The sequence below is a fragment of the Engystomops pustulosus genome, chromosome 9 (genome assembly GCF_040894005.1).
Source record: "Engystomops pustulosus chromosome 9, aEngPut4.maternal, whole genome shotgun sequence".
NCBI lineage: Eukaryota > Metazoa > Chordata > Amphibia > Anura > Leptodactylidae > Engystomops > Engystomops pustulosus.
Window position 1 is genome coordinate 104,179,174 of NC_092419.1, and position 22,533 is coordinate 104,201,706.

At 53.8% G+C, this 22,533-nt stretch overlaps 1 protein-coding gene across 4 annotated transcripts in view; it reads left to right on the forward strand.

Moving 5' to 3' along the window:
• Positions 1-12,592, forward strand: part of SYN1 (synapsin I) — a 76,718-nt gene extending 64,126 nt beyond the window's left edge. Inside the window, exons 8-13 of one of the 4 annotated variants that reach the window (XM_072125123.1) lie at positions 9,864-9,938; positions 10,296-10,398; positions 10,474-10,617; positions 10,707-10,767; positions 10,852-11,544; positions 11,877-12,592. In XM_072125123.1, the coding sequence (XP_071981224.1) occupies positions 9,864-9,938; positions 10,296-10,398; positions 10,474-10,617; positions 10,707-10,767; positions 10,852-11,513 (1,045 nt within the window). In that variant the 3' untranslated portion in view covers positions 11,514-11,544; positions 11,877-12,592. Of the gene's footprint in view, positions 1-9,863; positions 9,939-10,295; positions 10,399-10,473; positions 10,618-10,706; positions 10,768-10,851; positions 11,545-11,838 lie in introns of all 4 variants that reach the window. The other 3 variants (XM_072125120.1, XM_072125121.1, XM_072125122.1) reach the window with 3 other exon arrangements.
• Positions 12,593-22,533: the final 9,941 nt, after the last annotated feature.

Genomic DNA, 22,533 nt, shown 5'->3' on the forward strand with positions numbered 1-22,533 from the left:
ACTGGTGTGCGCCCCCTCTGGTACTGACATACTGGTGTGCGCCCCCTCTGGTACTGACATACTGGTGTGTGCCCCCTCTGGCAGGATACACTCTTTTTTTATCTTCTTATGCCCAAGTTTTTACCCCCAAAAAAGGGATTTTAAAATAATGTAAATGAGCCTCAGGGGCTCCGGGCTCTATGGGTGTTAATGGAGGCTGGAGCCCCTCAGGCTCATTAATATAATTTTTAAAGCCTTTTTTTTCTTAAAAACAAGGGCATAGGAAGCCTAAACAAGAGCAGACTCTGCAGAGGGGGCGCACACCTGTATGTCAGTGCTTGGTTTACAATCCTTCATCCTGGTGGTACATGACCTTAAATAGCAGATGAAGCTCAATATGGGACCTGATCGCTAATAGTCATAAAGGAGTTTTTCCTTCTCACAACAAAGATTTGTTAATACACAGGGGGACAGGACAGGGACACGCTGACACTTGGGGGGACAGGACAGGGACACGCTGACACTTGGGGGGACAGGACAGGGACACGCTGACACTTGGCGGGACAGGACAGGGACACACTGACACTTGGGGGGACAGGACAGGGACACGCTGACACTTGGCGGGACAGGACAGGGACACACTGACACTGGGGGGGACAGGACAGGGACACGCTGACACTTGGGGGGACAGGACAGGGACACGCTGACACTTGGGGGGACAGGACAGGGACACGCTGACACTTGGGGGGACAGGACAGGGACACGCTGACACTTGGGGGAACAGGACAGGGACACTCTGACACTTGGGGGGACAGGACATGGACACGCTGACACTTGGGGGAACAGGACAGGGACACGCTGACACTTGGGGGGACAGGACATGGACACGCTGACACTGGGGGGGACAGGACAGAGAAACGCTGACACTTGGGGGGACAGGACAGGGACACGCTGACACTTGGGGGACAGGACAGGGACACGCTGACACTTGGGGGACAGGGACACGCTGACACTTGGGGGACAGGACAGGGACACGCTGACACTTGGGGGGACAGGACAGGGACACGCTGACACTGGGGGGGACAGGACAGGGACACGTTGACACTTGGGGGAACAGGACAGGGACACGCTGACACTTGGGGGAACAGGACAGGGACACGCTGACACTTGGGGGGACCGGACAGGGACACGCTGACACTGGGGGGGACAGGACAGGGACACGTTGACACTTGGGGGACAGGACAGGGACACGCTGACACTTGGGGGACAGGACAGGGACACGCTGACACTTGGGGGGACAGGACAGGGACACGTTGACACTTGGGGGGACAGGACAGGGACATGCTGACACTTGGGGGACAGGACAAGGACACGCTGACACTTGGGGGACAGGACAGGGACACGCTGACACTTGGAGGGGGACAGGACAGGGACACGCTGACACTTGGGGGGACAGGACAGGGACACGCTGACACTTGGAGGGGGACAGGACAGGGACACGCTGACACTTGGGGGGCAGGACAGGGACACGCTGACACTTGGGGGACAGGACAGGGACACGCTGACACTTGGAGGGGGACAGGACAGGGACACGCTGACACTTGGGGGGACAGGACAGGGACACGCTGACACTTGGAGGGGGACAGGACAGGGACACGCTGACACTTGGGGGGACAGGACAGGGACACGCTGACACTTGGGGGGACAGGACAGGGACACGCTGACACTGGGGGGGACAGGACAGGGACACGCTGACACTTGGGGGACAGGACAGGGACACGCTGACACTTGGCGGGACAGGACAGGGACACACTGACACTTGGGGGGACAGGACAGGGACACGCTGACACTTGGCGGGACAGGACAGGGACACACTGACACTGGGGGGGACAGGACAGGGACACGCTGACACTTGGGGGGACAGGACAGGGACACGCTGACACTTGGGGGGACAGGACAGGGACACGCTGACACTTGGGGGGACAGGACAGGGACATGCTGACACTTGGGGGAACAGGACAGGGACACTCTGACACTTGGGGGGACAGGACATGGACACGCTGACACTTGGGGGAACAGGACAGGGACACGCTGACACTTGGGGGGACAGGACATGGACACGCTGACACTGGGGGGGACAGGACAGAGAAACGCTGACACTTGGGGGGACAGGACAGGGACACGCTGACACTTGGGGGACAGGACAGGGACACGCTGACACTTGGGGGACAGGGACACGCTGACACTTGGGGGACAGGACAGGGACACGCTGACACTTGGGGGGACAGGACAGGGACACGCTGACACTGGGGGGGACAGGACAGGGACACGTTGACACTTGGGGGAACAGGACAGGGACACGCTGACACTTGGGGGAACAGGACAGGGACACGCTGACACTTGGGGGGACCGGACAGGGACACGCTGACACTGGGGGGGACAGGACAGGGACACGTTGACACTTGGGGGACAGGACAGGGACACGCTGACACTTGGGGGACAGGACAGGGACACGCTGACACTTGGGGGGACAGGACAGGGACACGTTGACACTTGGGGGGACAGGACAGGGACATGCTGACACTTGGGGGACAGGACAAGGACACGCTGACACTTGGGGGACAGGACAGGGACACGCTGACACTTGGAGGGGGACAGGACAGGGACACGCTGACACTTGGGGGGACAGGACAGGGACACGCTGACACTTGGAGGGGGACAGGACAGGGACACGCTGACACTTGGGGGGCAGGACAGGGACACGCTGACACTTGGGGGACAGGACAGGGACACGCTGACACTTGGAGGGGGACAGGACAGGGACACGCTGACACTTGGGGGGACAGGACAGGGACACGCTGACACTTGGAGGGGGACAGGACAGGGACACGCTGACACTTGGGGGGACAGGACAGGGACACGCTGACACTTGGGGGGACAGGACAGGGACACGCTGACACTGGGGGGGACAGGACAGGGACACGTTGACACTTGGGGGAACAGGACAGGGACACGCTGACACTTGGGGGAACAGGACAGGGACACGCTGACACTTGGGGGGACAGGACAGGGACACGCTGACACTGGGGGGGACAGGACAGGGACACGTTGACACTTGGGGGAACAGGACAGGGACACGCTGACACTGGGGGGGACAGGACAGGGACACGCTGACACTGGGGGGGACAGGACAGGGACACGCTGACACTTGGGGGAACAGGACAGGGACACGCTGACACTTGGGGGAACAGGACAGGGACACGCTGACACTGGGGGGGACAGGACAGGGACACGCTGACACTTGGGGGAACAGGACAGGGACACGCTGACACTTGGGGGAACAGGACAGGGACACGCTGACACTTGGGGGACAGGACAGGGACACGCTGACACTTGGGGGGACAGGATAGGCACACGCTGACACTTGGGGGACAGGACAGGGACACGCTGACACTTGGGGGGACAGGACAGGGACACGCTGACACTTGGGGGGGGACAGGACAGGGACACGCTGACACTTGGGGGGACAGGACAGGGACACGCTGACACTTGGGGGGACAGGACAGGGACACGCTGACACTGGGGGGGACAGGACAGGGACACGCTGACACTTGGGGGGACAGGATAGGCACACGCTGACACTTGGGGCACAGGACAGGGACACGCTGACACATGGGGGACAGGACAGGGACACGCTGACACTTGGGGGAACAGGACAGGGACACGCTGACACTTGGGGGAACAGGACAGGGACACGCTGACACTTGGGGGACAGGACAGGGACACGCTGACACTTGGGGGACAGGACAGGCACACGCTGACACTTGGGGGGACAGGACAGGGACACGCTGACAGTTGGGGGACAGGACAGGGACACGCTGACACTTGGGGGGACAGGACAGGGACACGCTGACACTTGGGGGACAGGACAGGGACACGCTGACACTTGGGGGACAGGACAGGGACACGCTGACACTTGGGGGGGACAGGACAGGGACACGCTGACACTTGGGGGGACAGGACAGGGACACGCTGACACTTGGGGGACAGGACAGGGACACGCTGACACTTGGGGGGACAGGACAGGGACACGCTGACACTTGGGGGACAGGACAGGGACACGCTGACACTTGGGGGGACAGGACAGGGACACGCTGACACTTGGGGGACAGGACAGGGACACACTGACACTTGGGGGACAGGACAGGGACACGCTGACACTTGGGGGACAGGACAGGGACACGCTGACACTTGGGGGACAGGACAGGGACACGCTGACACTTGGGGGGGACAGGACAGGGACACGCTGACACTTGGGGGGACAGGACAGGGACACGCTGACACTTGGGGGGACAGGACAGGGACACGCTGACACTTGGGGGACAGGACAGGGACACGCTGACACTTGGGGGGACAGGACAGGGACACGCTGACACTTGGGGGACAGGACAGGGACACGCTGACACTTGGGGGTGACAGAAATAAGTGAGCTGACCTTGCACATGATGCCCCCTTATCCCATGAGCAGGTCCTGGCAGTGGTCCTGGTCACAGACGCCTGCTATGGCGCCCCCTTCAGGACATCTGGTCACTGTGTTCTTGTGTAGGGTTTTTGTCCTTAGGATTTGCTGCTGTTTTTATGACTCTTTCCTCCCATGAAACCATAAATAGATTCCACACTTTACCTCAAGCTAAAAATATCCGTGTTCCGGATCTGTGAATATATTCGGGTCTCTCTCCCTCCCTGTCTGCTGTGCGGGTTTTTCTGGTTGTGTATAATATCGGCCTCTCCCTTCCCTCTCTCCTTCTGACATGACCCGGCACGAGTCTCTGTAACACCTTGTTTCCAATCTGCCCTGGTGCACAGAGATCTGTGGGAAAGTAGCGCGCCTTTAATCTTATACCATCCGGATTGTTAGTGGTCACGTCGGCCCATACTGCTCTCCATACAAGGAAGCCGCCGTTCTGCAGGAAGGGTTTTATCACCGTCAGATGTCTGGGAAAATAAAGGAAAAATTCCCAGAAAGCCAAAGCTCCCCGCACATTCCTAAAGCAAAAATCCCACATTCACAAGAATGCTAAATCATCTGCTTGTGATTAACTCTCCGTACCTGGCGGGGGCGGGGGAGAGGAAACTTCTGAGGGACAAGTTCTAGGTTCCTCATCAAACTTGAAAGATATGATCCTGCGTGTCCTAGAATAACTAGACAGTGATAACAACTCGAAACCAGTCGCAGGACTAGTCAGACTCGTGAACTCGTGTCCTAGGGTGTAGACAAGGACTGGTGAAGCCTACAGAAGTCAAGCATTGGGGCTTCAAACCTACAAGACATGTGTAGGATATGGGGTTCTGTGGTAGGATCAGACATGGACAGGGTCTTGTGTAGAAAGGAACTAGCTCCTCGAAGATGTCTGAAGCTGCAATGAAAAGGTGATGTATGATCTAGAACAGGTGTACAGTAGGACCACTCATGCCCACAGCCTACAGAAGAACAAGTCAAGCATTGGGGCTTCAAACCTACAAGACGTGTGTAGGATCTGTGGTTCTGTGGTAGGATCAGACATGGACAGGGTCTTGTGTAGAAATGAATTAGCTCCTAGAAGATGTATGGAGTAGAAATGTAAAGGTGATGTATGATCTAGAACATTGGTCTAAGATGTTACAGAGCAGATGTTATGACTTGAGGTCTAGATGCATGCGATTGAAGCCAAGAAGAGATAGATAATAAGGCAGCACATGATCTAGAACATTGTATGATCAGCCAATCATGGACTTGAACATGCAGGGGTGTAGAGATGATACCCATGGTATGGTCTACCCAAGAGCCAATATACACGAGGTCTGTCCTGGAAAAGGACTAGGACTAGCTCCTGGAGGAAGTATGGAGCAGAAGTGAGAAGATAATGTACAGTCGAGAACTTGTATGCAGTAAAATTAGTCTCAGACATGAATGTGTGTTCTAGAGCAGCTGTTAGGCAGAAGTAAGATGATGTTGTAACACTCGTACAGTAAGACAACTTATGAACTTCAGTACGAAACAAAGTACATAGCTGAAGTAACAGGATGCCTTGAGGTGTAGAGGCAGTACAACTCCCATCATCTTCATGCCTGCTTCAGTTCTAGAGCAGAACTGACAAGACAATGGGGCTTATCTACGAAGGGTCCCGCGGCTGCATTTTCCAGGGTTTCCCGACTTTTCGGGGATTGTGTCGCACGCGATCGGATTTTGGCTCATCGGCGCCGGCTTTCATGCAACAGAAATGGGGGGGGCGTCAGACGATCCGCGGGATTTAACATTTAAATGCCAAGCACTTGCATGCATCAGGAAGAAGAAGGTGAACTCCAGCGGACAGATGCAGGATATCGGGCGCATGCTCTTAGTGAATCGCGGCAGTTGTGCATTCTTGTCGGGGAACGCACCTCGGGGATCGCCCCGGGACTCGTAAGTAAATCTGCCCCAATGTATGGTCTAGCACACGCAGGACTACTCATGGAGTTCAGTGGATTTGGCCAAACCAGTTGGAAGTCAACTTGAAACCTAGAACACACATGATATCCTGCTGTATGGTCTAGAACATGCAGACAACAGGACCTCACATTGACCCTGAGTCATAAGACATAAGGTATAGAAGTAGGACCACTGGCCACCAGGAGCTTAAAGGGAACCTGTCATCAGCAATTGGCCTAATAAACCACTACCAGAATATTGTCAGGCAGTGTAACACCTTCTAGTTATTATTTCTTTCATGGTCCAGTGTGTTGGCATCATCTACAAAATCAACTTTGAAGTGAGATGTAAATTGGTTGTAGAAAGTCAGAAGAGGAGAGTTTAACTCTGAAGTCAGGATGGGGAGCTCTGAGCCTCCTCTGTACTTGACATTGTGCATCGGACTTCAGGAGATCTGGTTAGTGATGTCTCTGGGTGCAGGACCATCAATTACAATGAAATAGCTTTCTGAGGAAGAGAGAGCTTGACTTCAGTGTTAAAATCTCCACCTCCTTGACCAACTTACATCTCACTTCAAAGTAGATTTTCTTTATGATGCCACCGCACTGGGTCATGAAAGAAACATGACCTGGAAGGTGTTCAGCTGCCTGACAACATACTGGAAGTGCTTCATTAGGTCAATTTCTGATGACAGGTTCCCTTTAACTTTTAGCACTTTTTTGGATGAACTGACTATCGATGTTTGGAACCGGCAACCGTTAGGACCAGTCATGTGCTTGGGTTTGGGTCCTGTAAGAGCTGCATTGTGTGACTGATCAGACACTGGGACCATTGGTGAACGCGGTGTTGTCACAGCTTCCCATATGATGAGAAGTCCTGAGCCGCCCCCCACCGTTCCCCATTGTCTCCGGCACAGTGTGCGCGGTGTAGGAGGCTGCCGTCTGCTCGGCTTGTGCGAAGGCCAGGAGTAATGATCTGTTCGAGCAGCGGGAATATGGAAAGTGGGTGGAATTGTTCTTTACTTCTTAAAGGGACCTTACACCTGCAATCTGTTTGGATATCCATGCACTGTCTAGTTTAATGCGGCTGTTTCCAGTTATCAGCCTTGAGAGAGGACACATTTTTTGACCTGAATTACTTCTCTGATATCATTGGGTTTTTACCCAAAACCCATGTTGCCTACACAGCCTCTCTACAAGGGGGCCAATGGTATTGCCTCTATACCCAATATACCTGGTGGACTGGGGGGACAGGAGATCATATTGGTTAAAGGGGATGTCCATATTCCCCTTGCAGTTCTGGCTGCAGCTCTATAGTCTATTCAGTCTATCAGACAAGTGATGAGGTTGCGTTACATTGTGCACATGACCACTGAGCCAATCCCTGGACACGGGAATGAGACCATTGCCTTCAATGGCCCAGTGGAGAAGAATCGGCTTGTTATCATACTCCTCGCTCTCGCCCATCGTACACTCCCCTGGTGAGGGATGACGCACATCTTCTCCCATGTGGAGGAGCCGGATGACATCACTGATGAGGTCATACAATGAGGACATAACTGATAATGGGTCAGGAAAGAAACTAAAGTTCTTGCAAATAAGTTTCCCAAGGTGGGAAAAGAAGATCTTGGGGCTCATTTACTAAGGGTCCGTTGGACGCATTTTCGTCGGGTTTCCCGGTGATTACCGTTTTGCGCCGAATTGCCCCAGGATTTTGGCACATGTGATTGGATTATACTGCATAGGCGCCGGCATGCATGCGACAGAAATCGAGTGGCGTGGCTGTCGGACAACCCGACGGATTCGGACAAACCACGGAATTTAAAAAAGGATTTGTGTCGCAAGATCAGCACTTACATGCACCGGGAAGAAGAAGGTGAACTCCGGCGGACCTCGGCGCAGCAGCGACACCTGCTGGATATCGGGCGCACGAACTTAGTGAATCCCGGCAGATCCGAATCCTCGTCCGACAACGCACCGCAGGATCGCGACAGGACCGGGTAAGTAAATGAGCCCCATTTGTGTTCTCTTAAATAAGGCAGCACATCACCAGCTTTCTAATGAAATATGTTTTTAACGTTGCTATTGACACATTGGGGCAGATTTTCTTACCCGGTCCAGTCGCGATCCTGCGGTGCATTCTCTGACGCTGAATCACTAATGCCGGAGTTCACCTAATCCGTCTTGGTGTATGTGAGTGCTATTCTTGCGACACAAATTGTTTTCCGACGGCCACGGGAAAGTCGGCACCGATGCGTCACAATCCGATCGCGTGCGCCAAAATCCCGGGGAAATTCGTCGCCAAATGGAAAAATTTGGGAAACCGATGAAAATGCGCGATTCGGACCCTTAGTAAATGAGCCCCACTGTCGGTAAGAGCCGATCCAATCCACACGGGCAAAGATATCAAACCAAAGATGTCCTCAAATTTGTGTAATAATGAGAAATGACAAACGGAAAATTGAACACATGAAGAAAGAAAGCTGCAAAAAGCCACGGAAAGTCATGACACCTGCTGAGATGTATCAGTAATTAGGAAGCAATCCAGGTACTTAGTGAAAAATATACAGGACCCCCTAGTATCTCCATATGGGACCCTTGTATTTCCATATGGGACAGTAATATCTCTATTCGGGGGAATTGGGGCCCGATACAGGAGGCGTCTTGAAGTTCCATCACCAACAAAGCCTTTATACATAGTATATAATACATTTTTTTTCACATGTTTTTCACTAAGTGTCAGGATTTGCTCTCTAATCGCTGCTAGATTTTGGCTGGTGTCATGACTTTCTGTGTGTCTTTGTTCTTCTCTCTATTTCCCGGTGTCATTTCTCATTATTACACATAATTTATTTGGGATTTCTTTGCCAGTCTGGACTGTTACCAACATCAGGTGAGAATTTCGGGGCAAAATCACCTTTAAAAATAGATTTATAGATTTACTTAGAACATCTGGGGTGAGTTTAATGCTTTACACCTGACTTTCTGGAAGCCTATTGGGATTGGGCTGATCTGGACTCCCTGCACTTGCACCACCGGGCGTCAGGTTTGTCAGTCACCGTCTTTACTACTCAGCCCCGAGTCATCCATTACAGCATAACCTGGCAGACGGCCATGGGGGGGAGGGGGAGGCATCAGCAATGACCTGACATATGACAGCGCCGGTGAATAATGAGGTTATTCGGTTTAAGGATAATTATTTATGGAGAAAAGTTGGGTCAGAATCCTGTCATGTCACGAGCCGCCACTAGATGGTGATGCAATGGATGAGATTTCTCAATGACGGCCTCCAGTGCAGCAGCAGGGAGGGGGCGCTGTTTGCAGCATCGGCGGTGGTGGAAGTTGGTATTGCATCCGTCCTGCTGCCACCTATGATCTATGTATGGGGACCGGGGGCACTGAGGATGTTACTGACCGTTCCTTGTGTTATATTTCAGGAGAACTTCCATTTCTGGGAACTGGAAAACCAACACGGGGTCGGCCATGCTGGAGCAGATCGCAGTCTCGGACAGGTACCGCATAGACACTCATAGATCAGAGTGGATGTTTATGTTGTTAGTAGCAGCAGGATTGTGAATATGTCCTCACACTGCTGTGCTCCCTGCTCTTCCTGGGGCTGTGGAACAGTACAGTGCAGAGAGCTAAGAGCACAGCAGTGTGAGGACATGCCTCCTGTGCACAATCCTGGCATTGTGAATACGAATCTGCAGTCTGCATGGTCACAGCTGCTGACAGGTTCCCTTTATTATACACTATCCCTGCTGTCAGATTATTGGGGGTCCGGCCCCTCAACAGCCAGAACCTTGTAGCATCTTTATAGCCAAGGGGTGAGATTTTGGGGTGGCTGACGTTTGGGGTGTTCCTTGCAGGTACCGGCTCTGGGTGGACGCCTGCTCGGAGGTCTTTGGGGGTCTGGACATCTGCGCTGTGGAGGCTCTGCACGGGAAAGACGGCAAGGACCACATCATAGAGGTAAGTGCCCCACGGGGACGTAATGCAGCGCCACCCTGAGGCCACAGTACGTCATGGCTACCATGTCTTCCTCAGGTCGTTGGCTCCTCTATGCCTCTAATTGGGGACCAGCAGGAGGAGGACCGGCACCTGATCGCCGACCTGGTGGTCAGTAAGATGGCGCAGTCTCTGCAGTGCAGCTCCTCCCCGAGCCGCGCCATGCACGCACAGCAGCCGCAGGTAAGTAGGGAGCGTCCTCACACTGCTGTGCTCTTAGCTCTCTGCAGCCCACTGCTCTAATTGGTGCTTTGCTTTCCCTCTTGCTGCAGGTTCAGCCGGTCCACTCCCGCTCTGGCACACCTGTCCAGCAGCAGAGGCCTTCTCCACAAGGTAGAGCGCCCCCATGTGATGTGTAGCAGGAAGCAGGTGCATCATGGGAATGCTTGTATATGACCTGCGTCTCTTCTGTTACAGGGGGTCCTCCGGCCGCGCAGGGTCCTCAGCGCCAGGGACCTCCCTCCCAGCAGAGGCCTCCACCCCAAGGGCAGCAGCTGCAAGGTTTAGGTCCTCAGCCATCACCACATCCACCAAATCTCCCCAGCCCTGGGGCGCAGCAGCGGCAGATGATCCCCCCGCAGCAGCAGCCTCCGCCGCAGCAGTCTTCACCGCAGCAGATGCGCTCCCAGCAACAGCCATCACCTCGCCAATCGCAATCCCCCCAAAGGCAGCCAAGCCCGCAATCCCCCCAACGTCAGCAGCAGCAGGCTCCCCCTATGCCAGCCGGGCCCAAGCCCATGGGCGTCCAGCCCCCTCCACCTCGCCAACCCGGACCACCAAGGCAGCCGGTACCTGCAGGACCCCAGCAGAAGCCCCCTCCTCCCGTCCATCTACAGCAGCAGCACGGCATCCGCCAGCCGGGACAGCAGCCTCCACCGCAGCAGCGGCAGTCAGCTCCGGGCGGGCAACAGCCGCCACCTCAACCACAGCCGCCACAACAGCAACGACCCATGACCCAGCAACCCAGGCCTAACCCTCCCGGACCCGGGCAGGGGTCACGTCCCGGCGGGCCCCAAAAGCCTCAGCTGGCTCAGAAGCCGGGCCAAGAGCTGCCCCCACCCCAGCCGCAGCTGAAGTAAGAGCCCCGGAGGTTCTGGGTGGGCCACACAGGTTCAGCTTCCTATACTTCCTTCTGCATCCCTTGTTGCATGCCGCTTGGGTGAGGTGGGCACAGCGTGGGCACAAAGCGGGTTGTTATAAGCGGGTTGTGCCGCCACCAGCGCCCTCCGCAGGCAGTAGAAGGTGGCGGCTAGCTTAGAGGGGGTGACTAGTACTGCATGACGTTAACTGATCATTATTTCTCTTTCCTCCTTCTTGTATAACACATCCCCTCCCCCCCACCTGACCGTGTCCCCCCCACCCACCCACCGCCATCTTCTCCCATCATCGCCCATCGTCCTCCAGTAAGTCCCAGTCCCTCACCAACTCCTTCACCCTTGCAGACTCGCCGGCTCCACGTTCCAGCCTTAGCCACGACGAGGTGAAAGCCGAGACCATCCGCAACCTGAGGAAATCCTTCGCCAGTCTCTTCTCCGACTGAAGGGTCCCCCCCCCCCCACTACCTCCGCGTCTTGTCCCGCTCCCTCCACCTGTGTGCACGGCTTCAAAAATCCCCCCCGAAAAATAAGTGGCGCCGAAGAAGAGGTAGAGGAGAGGCGGCGGGAGGAAGAGAGAGGACACTACATCCGGCCAGAGCCGAGGGCGCGCGTCCTCCGTGTACATACGTGTATACTACTACTACGTGTCGTGCGTCTCCTTCCTGGCGCTCTCCTCGCTATCTATCCCTGGCCCCGGTACGTGGTGCGTTGCGGTGTTCCTGCCTGTGACCCCTGACCCCTCCCCGGTTTCTTTTCTCCCGTGTGACGGTGACGTGTCGTAACGTGTGTGTGTGTGCGCTGCGCAGCTTTGCCGTGCGGTTACTATCGTGATCGTCCTAAGTATCCAGAGTTTATCTATTATATCATGACCTCTATCCCCCGGGCCCCCGCGCCGGGCGGACGCCATGACATGTCGTGCGTGTAAAACGTGTCTCAGCGTTTGTGTGAAAATGTGGAAACAAAATAATAAAAAATCCTCCCCCCCAAAAAAATACGGGAGGAAAGAAAATGATGTGATTTGTCCAAAATAAATTATTAAATTATTCTCTGAAAGCAAAAAACTTGTGTCGTGTATTGTGTCCTGAAATCCTCTGCGCCGCCATGGTGTATGTGACATCTCCTGAAATCCTCTGCGCTGCTGTGGTGTATGTGACATTCTCCTGAAATCCTCTGCGCCGCCGTGGTGTATGTGACATCTCCTGAAATCCTCTGCGCTGCTGTGGTGTATGTGACATTCTCCTGAAATCCTCTGCGCTGCTGTGGTGTATGTGACATCTCCTGAAATCCTCTGCGCTGCTGTGGTGTATGTGACATTCTCCTGAAATCCTCTGCGCTGCTGTGGTGTATGTGACATCTCCTGAAATCCTCTGCGCTGCTGTGGTGTATGTGACATTCTCCTGAAATCCTCTGCGCCGCCGTGGTGTATGTGACATCTCCTGAAATCCTCTGCGCTGCTGTGGTGTATGTGACATTCTCCTGAAATCCTCTGCGCTGCTGTGGTGTATGTGACATCTCCTGAAATCCTCTGCGCCGCCGTGGTGTATGTGACATCTCCTGAAATCCTCTGCGCCGCCGTGGTGTATGTGACATCTCCTGAAATCCTCTGCGCTGCTGTGGTGTATGTGACATCTCCTGAAATCCTCTGCGCTGCTGTGGTGTATGTGACATCTCCTGAAATCCTCTGCGCTGCCGTGGTGTATGTGACATCTCCTGAAATCCTCTGCGCTGCTGGGGTGTATATACTTCTCCTGACATCCTCTGTGCTGCTGGGGTGTATATACTTCTCCTGACATCCTCTGCGCTGCTGTGGTGTGTGTGTGACATCTCCTGAAATCCTCTGCGCTGCTGTGGTGTATGTGACATTCTCCTGACATCCTCTGCGCTGCTGTGGTGTATATACTTGTCCTGACATCCTCTGCGCTGCTGTGGTGTATATACTTGTCCTGACATCCTCTGCGCTGCTGTGGTGTATATACTTGTCCTGACATCCTCTGCGCTGCTGTGGTGTATATACTTGTCCTGACATCCTCTGCACTGCTGTGGTGTATATACCGTATATACTCGAGTATAAGCCGACCCGAGTATAAGCCGAGGCCCCTAATTTTACCACAAAATACTGGGAAAGCCTATTGACTCGAGTATAAGCCGAGGGTGGGAAATGCATTGGTGACAGCCTCCCCAGTATATAGCCAGCAAGCTCCCAGTAGTATATAGCCAGCCCCTGCTCCAGTGTATATAGCCTGCCAGCCTCTGCCCCAGTGTATATAGCCTGCCAGCCCCTGCCCCAGTGTATATAGCTTGCCAGACCCTGCCCCAGTGTATAAAGCCTGCCAGACCCTGCCCCAGTGTATATAGCCTGCCAGACCCTGCCCCAGTGTATATAGCCTGCCAGACCCTGCCCCAGTGTATAAAGCCTGCCAGACCCTGCCCCAGTGTATATAGCCTGCCAGACTCTGCCCCAGTGTATATAGCATGCCAGACCCTGCCCCAGTGTATATAGCCTGCCAGGCCCTGTCCCAGTGTATATAGCCTGCCAGACCCTGCCCCAGTGTATATAGCCTGCCGCACCCTGCCCCAGTGTATAAAGCCTGCCAGACCCTGCCCCAGTGTATATAGCCTGCCAGACCCTGCCCCAGTGTATATAGCCTGCCAGCCCCTGCACCAGTGTATATAGCCTGCCAGCCCCTGCCCCAGTGTATATAGCCTGCCAGACCCTGCCCCAGTGTATATAGCCTGCCAGACCCTGCCCCAGTGTATATAGCCTGCCAGGCCCTGCCCCAGTGTATATAGCCTGCCAGGCCCTGCCCCAGTGTATATAGCCTGCCAGGCCCTGCCCCAGTGTATAAAGCCTGCCAGGCCCTGCCCCAGTGTATATAGCCTGCCAGACCCTGCCCCAGTGTATATAGACTGCCAGACCCTGCCCCAGTGTATATAGCCTGCCAGACCCTGCCCCAGTGTATATAGCCTGCCAGACCCTGCCCCAGTGTATATAGACTGCCAGTCCCTGCCCCAGTGTATATAGCCTGCCAGACCCTGCCCCAGTGTATATAGCCTGCCAGACCCTGCCCCAGTGAATATAGCCTGCCAGCCCCTGCCCCAGTGTATATAGCCTGCCAGCCCCTGCCCCAGTGTATATAGCCTGCCAGCCCCTGCCCCAGTGTATATAGCCTGCCAGCCCCTGCCCCAGTGTATATAGCCTGCCAGCCCCTGCCCCAGTGTATATAGCCTGCCAGCCCCTGCCCCAGTGTATATAGCCTGCCAGCCTCTGCCCCAGTGTATATAGCCTGCCGCACCCTGCCCCAGTGTATAAAGCCTGCCAGACCCTGCCCCAGTGTATATAGCCTGCCAGACCCTGCCCCAGTGTATATAGCATGCCAGACCCTGCCCCAGTGTATATAGACTGCCAGACCCTGTCCCAGTGTATATAGCCTGCCAGACCCTGCCCCAGTGTATATAGCCTGCCAGACCCTGCCCCAGTGTATATAGCCTGCCAGGCCCTGCCCCAGTGTATATAGCCTGCCAGACCCTGCCCCAGTGTATATAGCCAGCCAGCCCCTGCCCCAGTGTATATAGCCTGCCAGACTCTGCCCCAGTGTATATAGCCTGCCGGGCCCTGCCCCAGTGTATATAGCCTGCCAGGCCCTGCCCCAGTGTATATAGCCTGCCAGACCCTGCCCCTGTGTATATAGCCTGCCAGCCCCTTCCCCAGTGTATATAGCCTGCCAGCCCATGCCCCAGTGTATATAGCCAGCCAGCCCCTGCCCCAGTGTATAAAGCCTGCCAGCCCATGCCCCAGTGTATATAGCCTGCCAGCCCCTGCCCCAGTGTATAAAGCCTGCCAGCCCCTGCCCCAGTGTATAAAGCCTGCCAGACCCCGCCCCAGTGTATATAGCCTGCCAGACCCCGCCCCAGTGTATATAGCCTGCCTTCCCCTGCCCCAGTGTATATAGCCTGCCAGACCCTGCCCCAGTGTATATAGCCTGCCGCACCCTGCCCCAGTGTATATAGCCTGCCAGACCCTGCCCCAGTGTATATAGCCTGCCGCACCCTGCCCCAGTGTATATAGCCTGCCGCACCCTGCCCCAGTGTATATAGCCTGCCGCACCCTGCCCCAGTGTATATAGCCTGCCGCACCCTGCCCCAGTGTATATAGCCTGCCAGACCCTGCCCCAGTGTATATAGCCTGCCAGACCCTGCCCCAGTGTATATAGCCTGCCAGCCCCTGCCCCAGTGTATATAGCCTGCCAGCCCCTGCCCCAGTGTATATAGCCTGCCAGCCCCTGCCCCTGTGTATATAGCCTGCCAGCCCCTGCCCCAGTGTATATAGCCTGACAGCCCCTGCCCCAGTGTATATAGCCTGACAGCCCCTGCCCCAGTGTATATAGCCTGACAGCCCCTGCCCCAGTGTATATAGCCTGCCAGACCCTGCCCCAGTGTATATAGCCTGCCAGACCCTGCCCCAGTGTATATAGCCTGCCAGACCCTGCCCCAGTGTATATAGCCTGCCAGACCCTGCCCCAGTGTATATAGCCTGCCAGACCCTGCCCCAGTGTATATAGCCTGCCAGACCCTGCCCCAGTGTATATAGCCTGCCAGACCCTGCCCCAGTGTATATAGCCTGCCAGACCCTGCCCCAGTGTATATAGCCAGCCAGCCCATGCCCCAGTGTATATAGCCTGCCAGCCCCTGCCCCAGTGTATATAGCCTGCCAGACCCTGCCCCAGTGTATATAGCCTGCCAGACCCTGCCCCAGTGTATATAGCCTGCCAGACCCTGCCCCAGTGTATATAGCCTGCCAGACCCTGCCCCAGTGTATATAGCCTGCCAGACCCTGCCCCAGTGTATATAGCCTGCCAGACCCTGCCCCAGTGTGTATAGCCTGCCAGACCCTGCCCCAGTGTGTATAGCCTGCCAGACCCTGCCCCAGTGTATATAGCCTGCCAGACCCTGCCCCAGTGTATATAGCCTGCCAGACCCTGCCCCAGTGTATATAGCCTGCCAGCCCTTGCCCCAGTGTATATAGCCTGCCAGCCCCTGCCCCAGTGTATATAGCATGCCAGACCCTGCCCCAGTGTATATAGCCTGCCAGACCCTGCCCCAGTGTATATAGCCTGCCAGACCCTGCCCCAGTGTATATAGCATGCCAGACCCTGCCCCAGTGTATATAGCCTGCCGCCGCTGCCAGACAGATCGCACAGAAGATATACGGGGGTCACCGGAAAGGTGAGTTTAGATATATTTATTTTTTTGACTCGAGTATAAGCCGAATCTGGGTTTTTCAGCACATTTTTTGTGCTGAAAAACTAGGCTTATACTCGAGTATATACGGTACTTCTCCTCTGCGCTGCTGTGGTGTATATACTTCTCCTCCTCTGCACTGCTGTGGTGTATATACTTGTCCTGACATCCTCTGCGCTGCTGTGGTGTATATACTTGTCCTGACATCCTCTGCGCTGCTGTGGTGTATATACTTCTCCTGACATCCTCTGCGCTGCTGTGGTGTATATACTTGTCCTGACATCCTCTGCACTGCTGTGGTGTATATACTTCTCCTGACATCCTCTGCGCTGCTGTGGTGTATATACTTCTCCTCCTCTGCACTGCTGTGGTGTATATACTTGTCCTGACATCCTCTGCGCTGCTGTGGTGTATATACTTGTCCTGACATCCTCTGCGCTGCTGTGGTGTATATACTTGTCCTGACATCCTCTGCGCTGCTGTGGGGTATATACTTGTCCTGACATCCTCTGCGCTGCTGTGGTGTGTATATACTTGTCCTGACATCCTCTGCGCTGCTGTGGTGTATATACTTGTCCTGACATCCTCTGCGCTGCTGTGGTGTATATACTTGTCCTGACATCCTCTGCGCTGCTGTGGTGTACATACTTCTCCTCCTCTGCACTGCTGTGGGGTATATACTTGTCCTGACATCCTCTGCGCTGCTGTGGTGTGTATATACTTGTCCTGACATCCTCTGCGCTGCTGTGGGGTATATACTTGTCCTGACATCCTCTGCGCTGCTGTGGTGTGTATATACTTGTCCTGACATCCTCTGCGCTGCTGGGGTGTATATACTTGTCCTGACATCCTCTGCACTGCTGTGGTGTATATACTTCTCCTGACATCCTCTGCGCTGCTGTGGTGTGTATATACTTGTCCTGACATCCTCTGCGCTGCTGGGGTGTATATACTTGTCCTGACATCCTCTGCGCTGCTGTGGTGTATATACTTCTCCTGACATCCTCTGCGCTGCTGTGGTGTGTATATACTTGTCCTGACATCCTCTGCACTGCTGTGGTGTATATACTTGTCCTGACATCCTCTGCACTGCTGTGGTGTATATACTTCTCCTGACATCCTCTGCGCTGCTGTGGTGTGTATATACTTGTCCTGACATCCTCTGCACTGCTGTGGTGTATATACTTCTCCTGACATCCTCTGCGCTGCTGTGGTGTATATACTTGTCCTGACATCCTCTGCGCTGCTGTGGTGTATATACTTGTCCTGACATCCTCTGCGCTGCTGTGGTGTATATACTTGTCCTGACATCCTCTGCGCTGCTGTGGTGTATGTGACATAGATAAAAAGAAGTGAGGTTCTAGGTGTCACAGAGCCAGAGATACAGCCCCCTGAAGTGTCCCCCCTCCAGATACTCAGCCATCAGGCTGCAGGGAGAATTTGCTGCACACAGGAGCTGCTGCACCTCACAGATAATGGAAATATTCACTTTATATGTTATTACATTTTGAGAAGGGATAATATCAACTAATATTCATGTTTTTAACCCTTCTCCATCCAGAACTATCTAAGAACACACTTTCTCTCTTATTCCCTTTTATTTCGTGATGGTAACTTGTATCAACTTAAAAGTTATTCTTGTTCACGTGGTGATTTCTGGAAAAATTTGATTTTGACAGAATAGGAGCTTTTTATTTTCCAAATATGTCACGGTTTTTGTTTTGGCATTTTAGGGAGTGTAAATTCTTGATGTTGTTAAATTCTTGCGCTGCTGTGGTGTATATACTTGTCCTGACATCCTCTGCGCTGCTGTGGTGTATATACTTGTCCTGACATCCTCTGCGCTGCTGTGGTGTATATACTTGTCCTGACATCCTCTGCGCTGCTGTGGTGTATATACTTGTCCTGACATCCTCTGCGCTGCTGTGGTGTATATACTTGTCCTGACATCCTCTGCGCTGCTGTGGTGTATATACTTGTCCTGACATCCTCTGCGCTGCTGGGGTGTATATACTTGTCCTGACATCCTCTGCGCTGCTGGGGTGTATATACTTGTCCTGACATCCTCTGCACTTCTGTGGTGTATATACTTGTCCTGACATCCTCTGCGCTGCTGTGGTGTATATACTTGTCCTGACATCCTCTGCGCTGCTGTGGTGTATATACTTGTCCTGACATCCTCTGCGCTGCTGGGGTGTATATACTTGTCCTGACATCCTCTGCGCTGCTGGGGTGTATATACTTGTCCTGACATCCTCTGCACTTCTGTGGTGTATATACTTGTCCTGACATCCTCTGCGCTGCTGTGGTGTATATACTTGTCCTGACATCCTCTGCGCTGCTGTGGTGTATATACTTGTCCTGACATCCTCTGCGCTGCTGTGGTGTATATACTTGTCCTGACATCCTCTGCGCTGCTGTGGTGTATATACTTGTCCTGACATCCTCTGCACTTCTGTGGTGTATATACTTGTCCTGACATCCTCTGCGCTGCTGTGGTGTATATACTTGTCCTGACATCCTCTGCGCTGCTGTGGTGTATATACTTGTCCTGACATCCTCTGCGCTGCTGTGGTGTGTATATACTTGTCCTGACATCCTCTGCACTGCTGTGGTGTGTGACATTCTCCTATACTTATGTGAGAGGACAGGATATTGTGCACACTGCGCCCCCTAGTGGTGAAATCCATCACAACATTTGAATAACAAATAAGGACTGTAGTCGAGCAGATTCAGGCACTAACATCCAGATCAGGACAGTATAAGTGCTGTAGTAGGATTCTTCTGGTTAGATACTACAGCAATCTCTCAGAGAAGAGAGTGTGGATTAGTCAAATGAAGAGAGCCAAGAGCCCAGCAGTGTGAGGACATGGGGATGTGACCAGTGTCAGGTACGGGTCCTAGAGAGATCAGACCACTGTGTATGTTATTAGGAGCAGGGCTCTGAACTATACATTTACATTCCAGGATTGTAGCTGTAATGTCCTTACACTGCTGTTCTCTGTGCAGCCAGTTTCCCTGCAGAGATGTGTAATCATACCTTTATGTATGTTGTAGTAACAGCAGGACTGTGACATACGGATTTATGTCGCAGAAGAAAACTAAAGCTATGACGTGTGAGGAAACACCCCCAATGCACTTGGAGAAGCTACAATCCTGGAATACAGATCTCTCCATGGATAATTCCTAAGACTGGCTGCACAGAGCACAGCAGTGTGAGGACACAACCCAGTATATTCCAGGACCATAAATCTATATATCAGTCCTGCTGCCACTAACAGTATAGCTAGTGGTCTGATTACACGTCTCTCCAGGGAGAATACCTGACACTGCCTGCAGAGAGCTAAGCACACAGCAGTGTGAGGTCTGATTACACAGCTCCAGGGAGAATACCTGACACTGCCTGCAGAGAGCCAAGCACACAGCATTGTGAGGGCTGATTACACATCTCTCCAGGGAGAATACCTGACACTGCCTGCAGAGAGCTAAGCACACAGCAGTGTGAGGTCTGATTACACGTCTCTCCAGGGAGAATACCTGACACTGCCTGCAGAGAGCTATGCACACAGCAGTGTGAGGTCTGATTACACATCTCTCCAGAGAGAATACCTGACACTGCCTGCAGAGAGCTAAGCACACAGCAGTGTGAGGTCTGATTACACATCTCTCCAGGGAGAATACCTGACACTGCCTGCAGAGAGCTAAGCACACAGCAGTGTGAGGCCTGATTACACATCTCTCCAGGGAGAATACCTGACACTGCCTGCAGAGAGCTAAGCACACAGCAGTGTGAGGCCTGATTACACGTCTCTCCAGGGAGAATACCTGACACTGCCTGCAGAGAGCTAAGCACACAGCAGTGTGAGGTCTGATTACACATCTCTCCAGGGAGAATACCTGACACTGCCTGCAGAGAGCTAAGCACACAGCAGTGTGAGGTCTGATTACACATCTCTCCAGGGAGAATACCTGACACTGCCTGCAGAGAGCTAAGCACACAGCAGTGTGAGGTCTGATTACACATCTCTCCAGGGAGAATACCTGACACTGCCTGCAGAGAGCTAAGCACACAGCAGTGTGAGGTCTGATTACACATCTCTCCAGGGAGAATACCTGACACTGCCTGCAGAGAGCTAAGCACACAGCAGTGTGAGGTCTGATTACACGTCTCTCCAGGGAGAATACCTGACACTGCCTGCAGAGAGCACAGAGCACAGCTGTGTGAGGTCTGATTACACATCTCTCCAGGGAGAATACCTGACACTGCCTGCAGAGAGCTAAGCACACAGCAGTGTGAGGTCTGATTACACATCTCTCCAGGGAGAATACCTGACACTGCCTGCAGAGAGCTAAGCACACAGCAGTGTGAGGTCTGATTACACATCTCTCCAGGGAGAATACCTGACACGGCCTGCAGAGAGCTAAGCACACAGCAGTGTGAGGCCTGATTACACGTCTCTCCAGGGAGAATACCTGACACTGCCTGCAGAGAGCCAAGCACACAGCAGTGTGAGGGCTGATTACACATCTCTCCAGGGAAAATACCTGACACTGCCTGCAGAGAGCTAAGCACACAGCAGTGTGAGGCCTGATTACACGTCTCTCCAGGGAGAATACCTGACACTGCCTGCAGAGAGCTAAGCACACAGCAGTGTGAGGTCTGATTACACAGCTCCAGGGAGAATACCTGACAATGCCTGCAGAGAGCTAAGCACACAGCAGTGTGAGGGCTGATTACACATCTCTCCAGGGAAAATACCTGACACTGCCTGCAGAGAGCTAAGCACACATCAGTGTGAGGCCTGATTACACATCTCTCCAGGGAGAATACTTGACACTGCCTGCAGAGAGCACAGAGCACAGCAGTGTGAGGCCTGATTACACGTCTCTCCAGGGAGAATACCTGACACTGCCTGCAGAGAGCTATGCACACAGCAGTGTGAGGTCTGATTACACATCTCTCCAGAGAGAATACCTGACACTGCCTGCAGAGAGCTAAGCACACAGCAGTGTGAGGTCTGATTACACATCTCTCCAGGGAGAATACCTGACACTGCCTGCAGAGAGCTAAGCACACAGCAGTGTGAGGCCTGATTACACATCTCTCCAGGGAGAATACCTGACACTGCCTGCAGAGAGCTAAGCACACAGCAGTGTGAGGCCTGATTACACGTCTCTCCAGGGAGAATACCTGACACTGCCTGCAGAGAGCTAAGCACACAGCAGTGTGAGGTCTGATTACACATCTCTCCAGGGAGAATACCTGACACTGCCTGCAGAGAGCTAAGCACACAGCAGTGTGAGGTCTGATTACACATCTCTCCAGGGAGAATACCTGACACTGCCTGCAGAGAGCTAAGCACACAGCAGTGTGAGGTCTGATTACACGTCTCTCCAGGGAGAATACCTGACACTGCCTGCAGAGAGCACAGAGCACAGCTGTGTGAGGTCTGATTACACATCTCTCCAGGGAGAATACCTGACACTGCCTGCAGAGAGCTAAGCACACAGCAGTTTGAGGTCTGATTACACGTCTCTCCAGGGAGAATACCTGACACTGCCTGCAGAGAGCTAAGCACACAGCAGTGTGAGGTCTGATTACACATCTCTCCAGGGAGAATACCTGACACTGCCTGCAGAGAGCTAAGCACACAGCAGTGTGAGGCCTGATTACACATCTCTCCAGGGAGAATACCTGACACTGCCTGCAGAGAGCTAAGCACACAGCAGTGTGAGGCCTGATTACACGTCTCTCCAGGGAGAA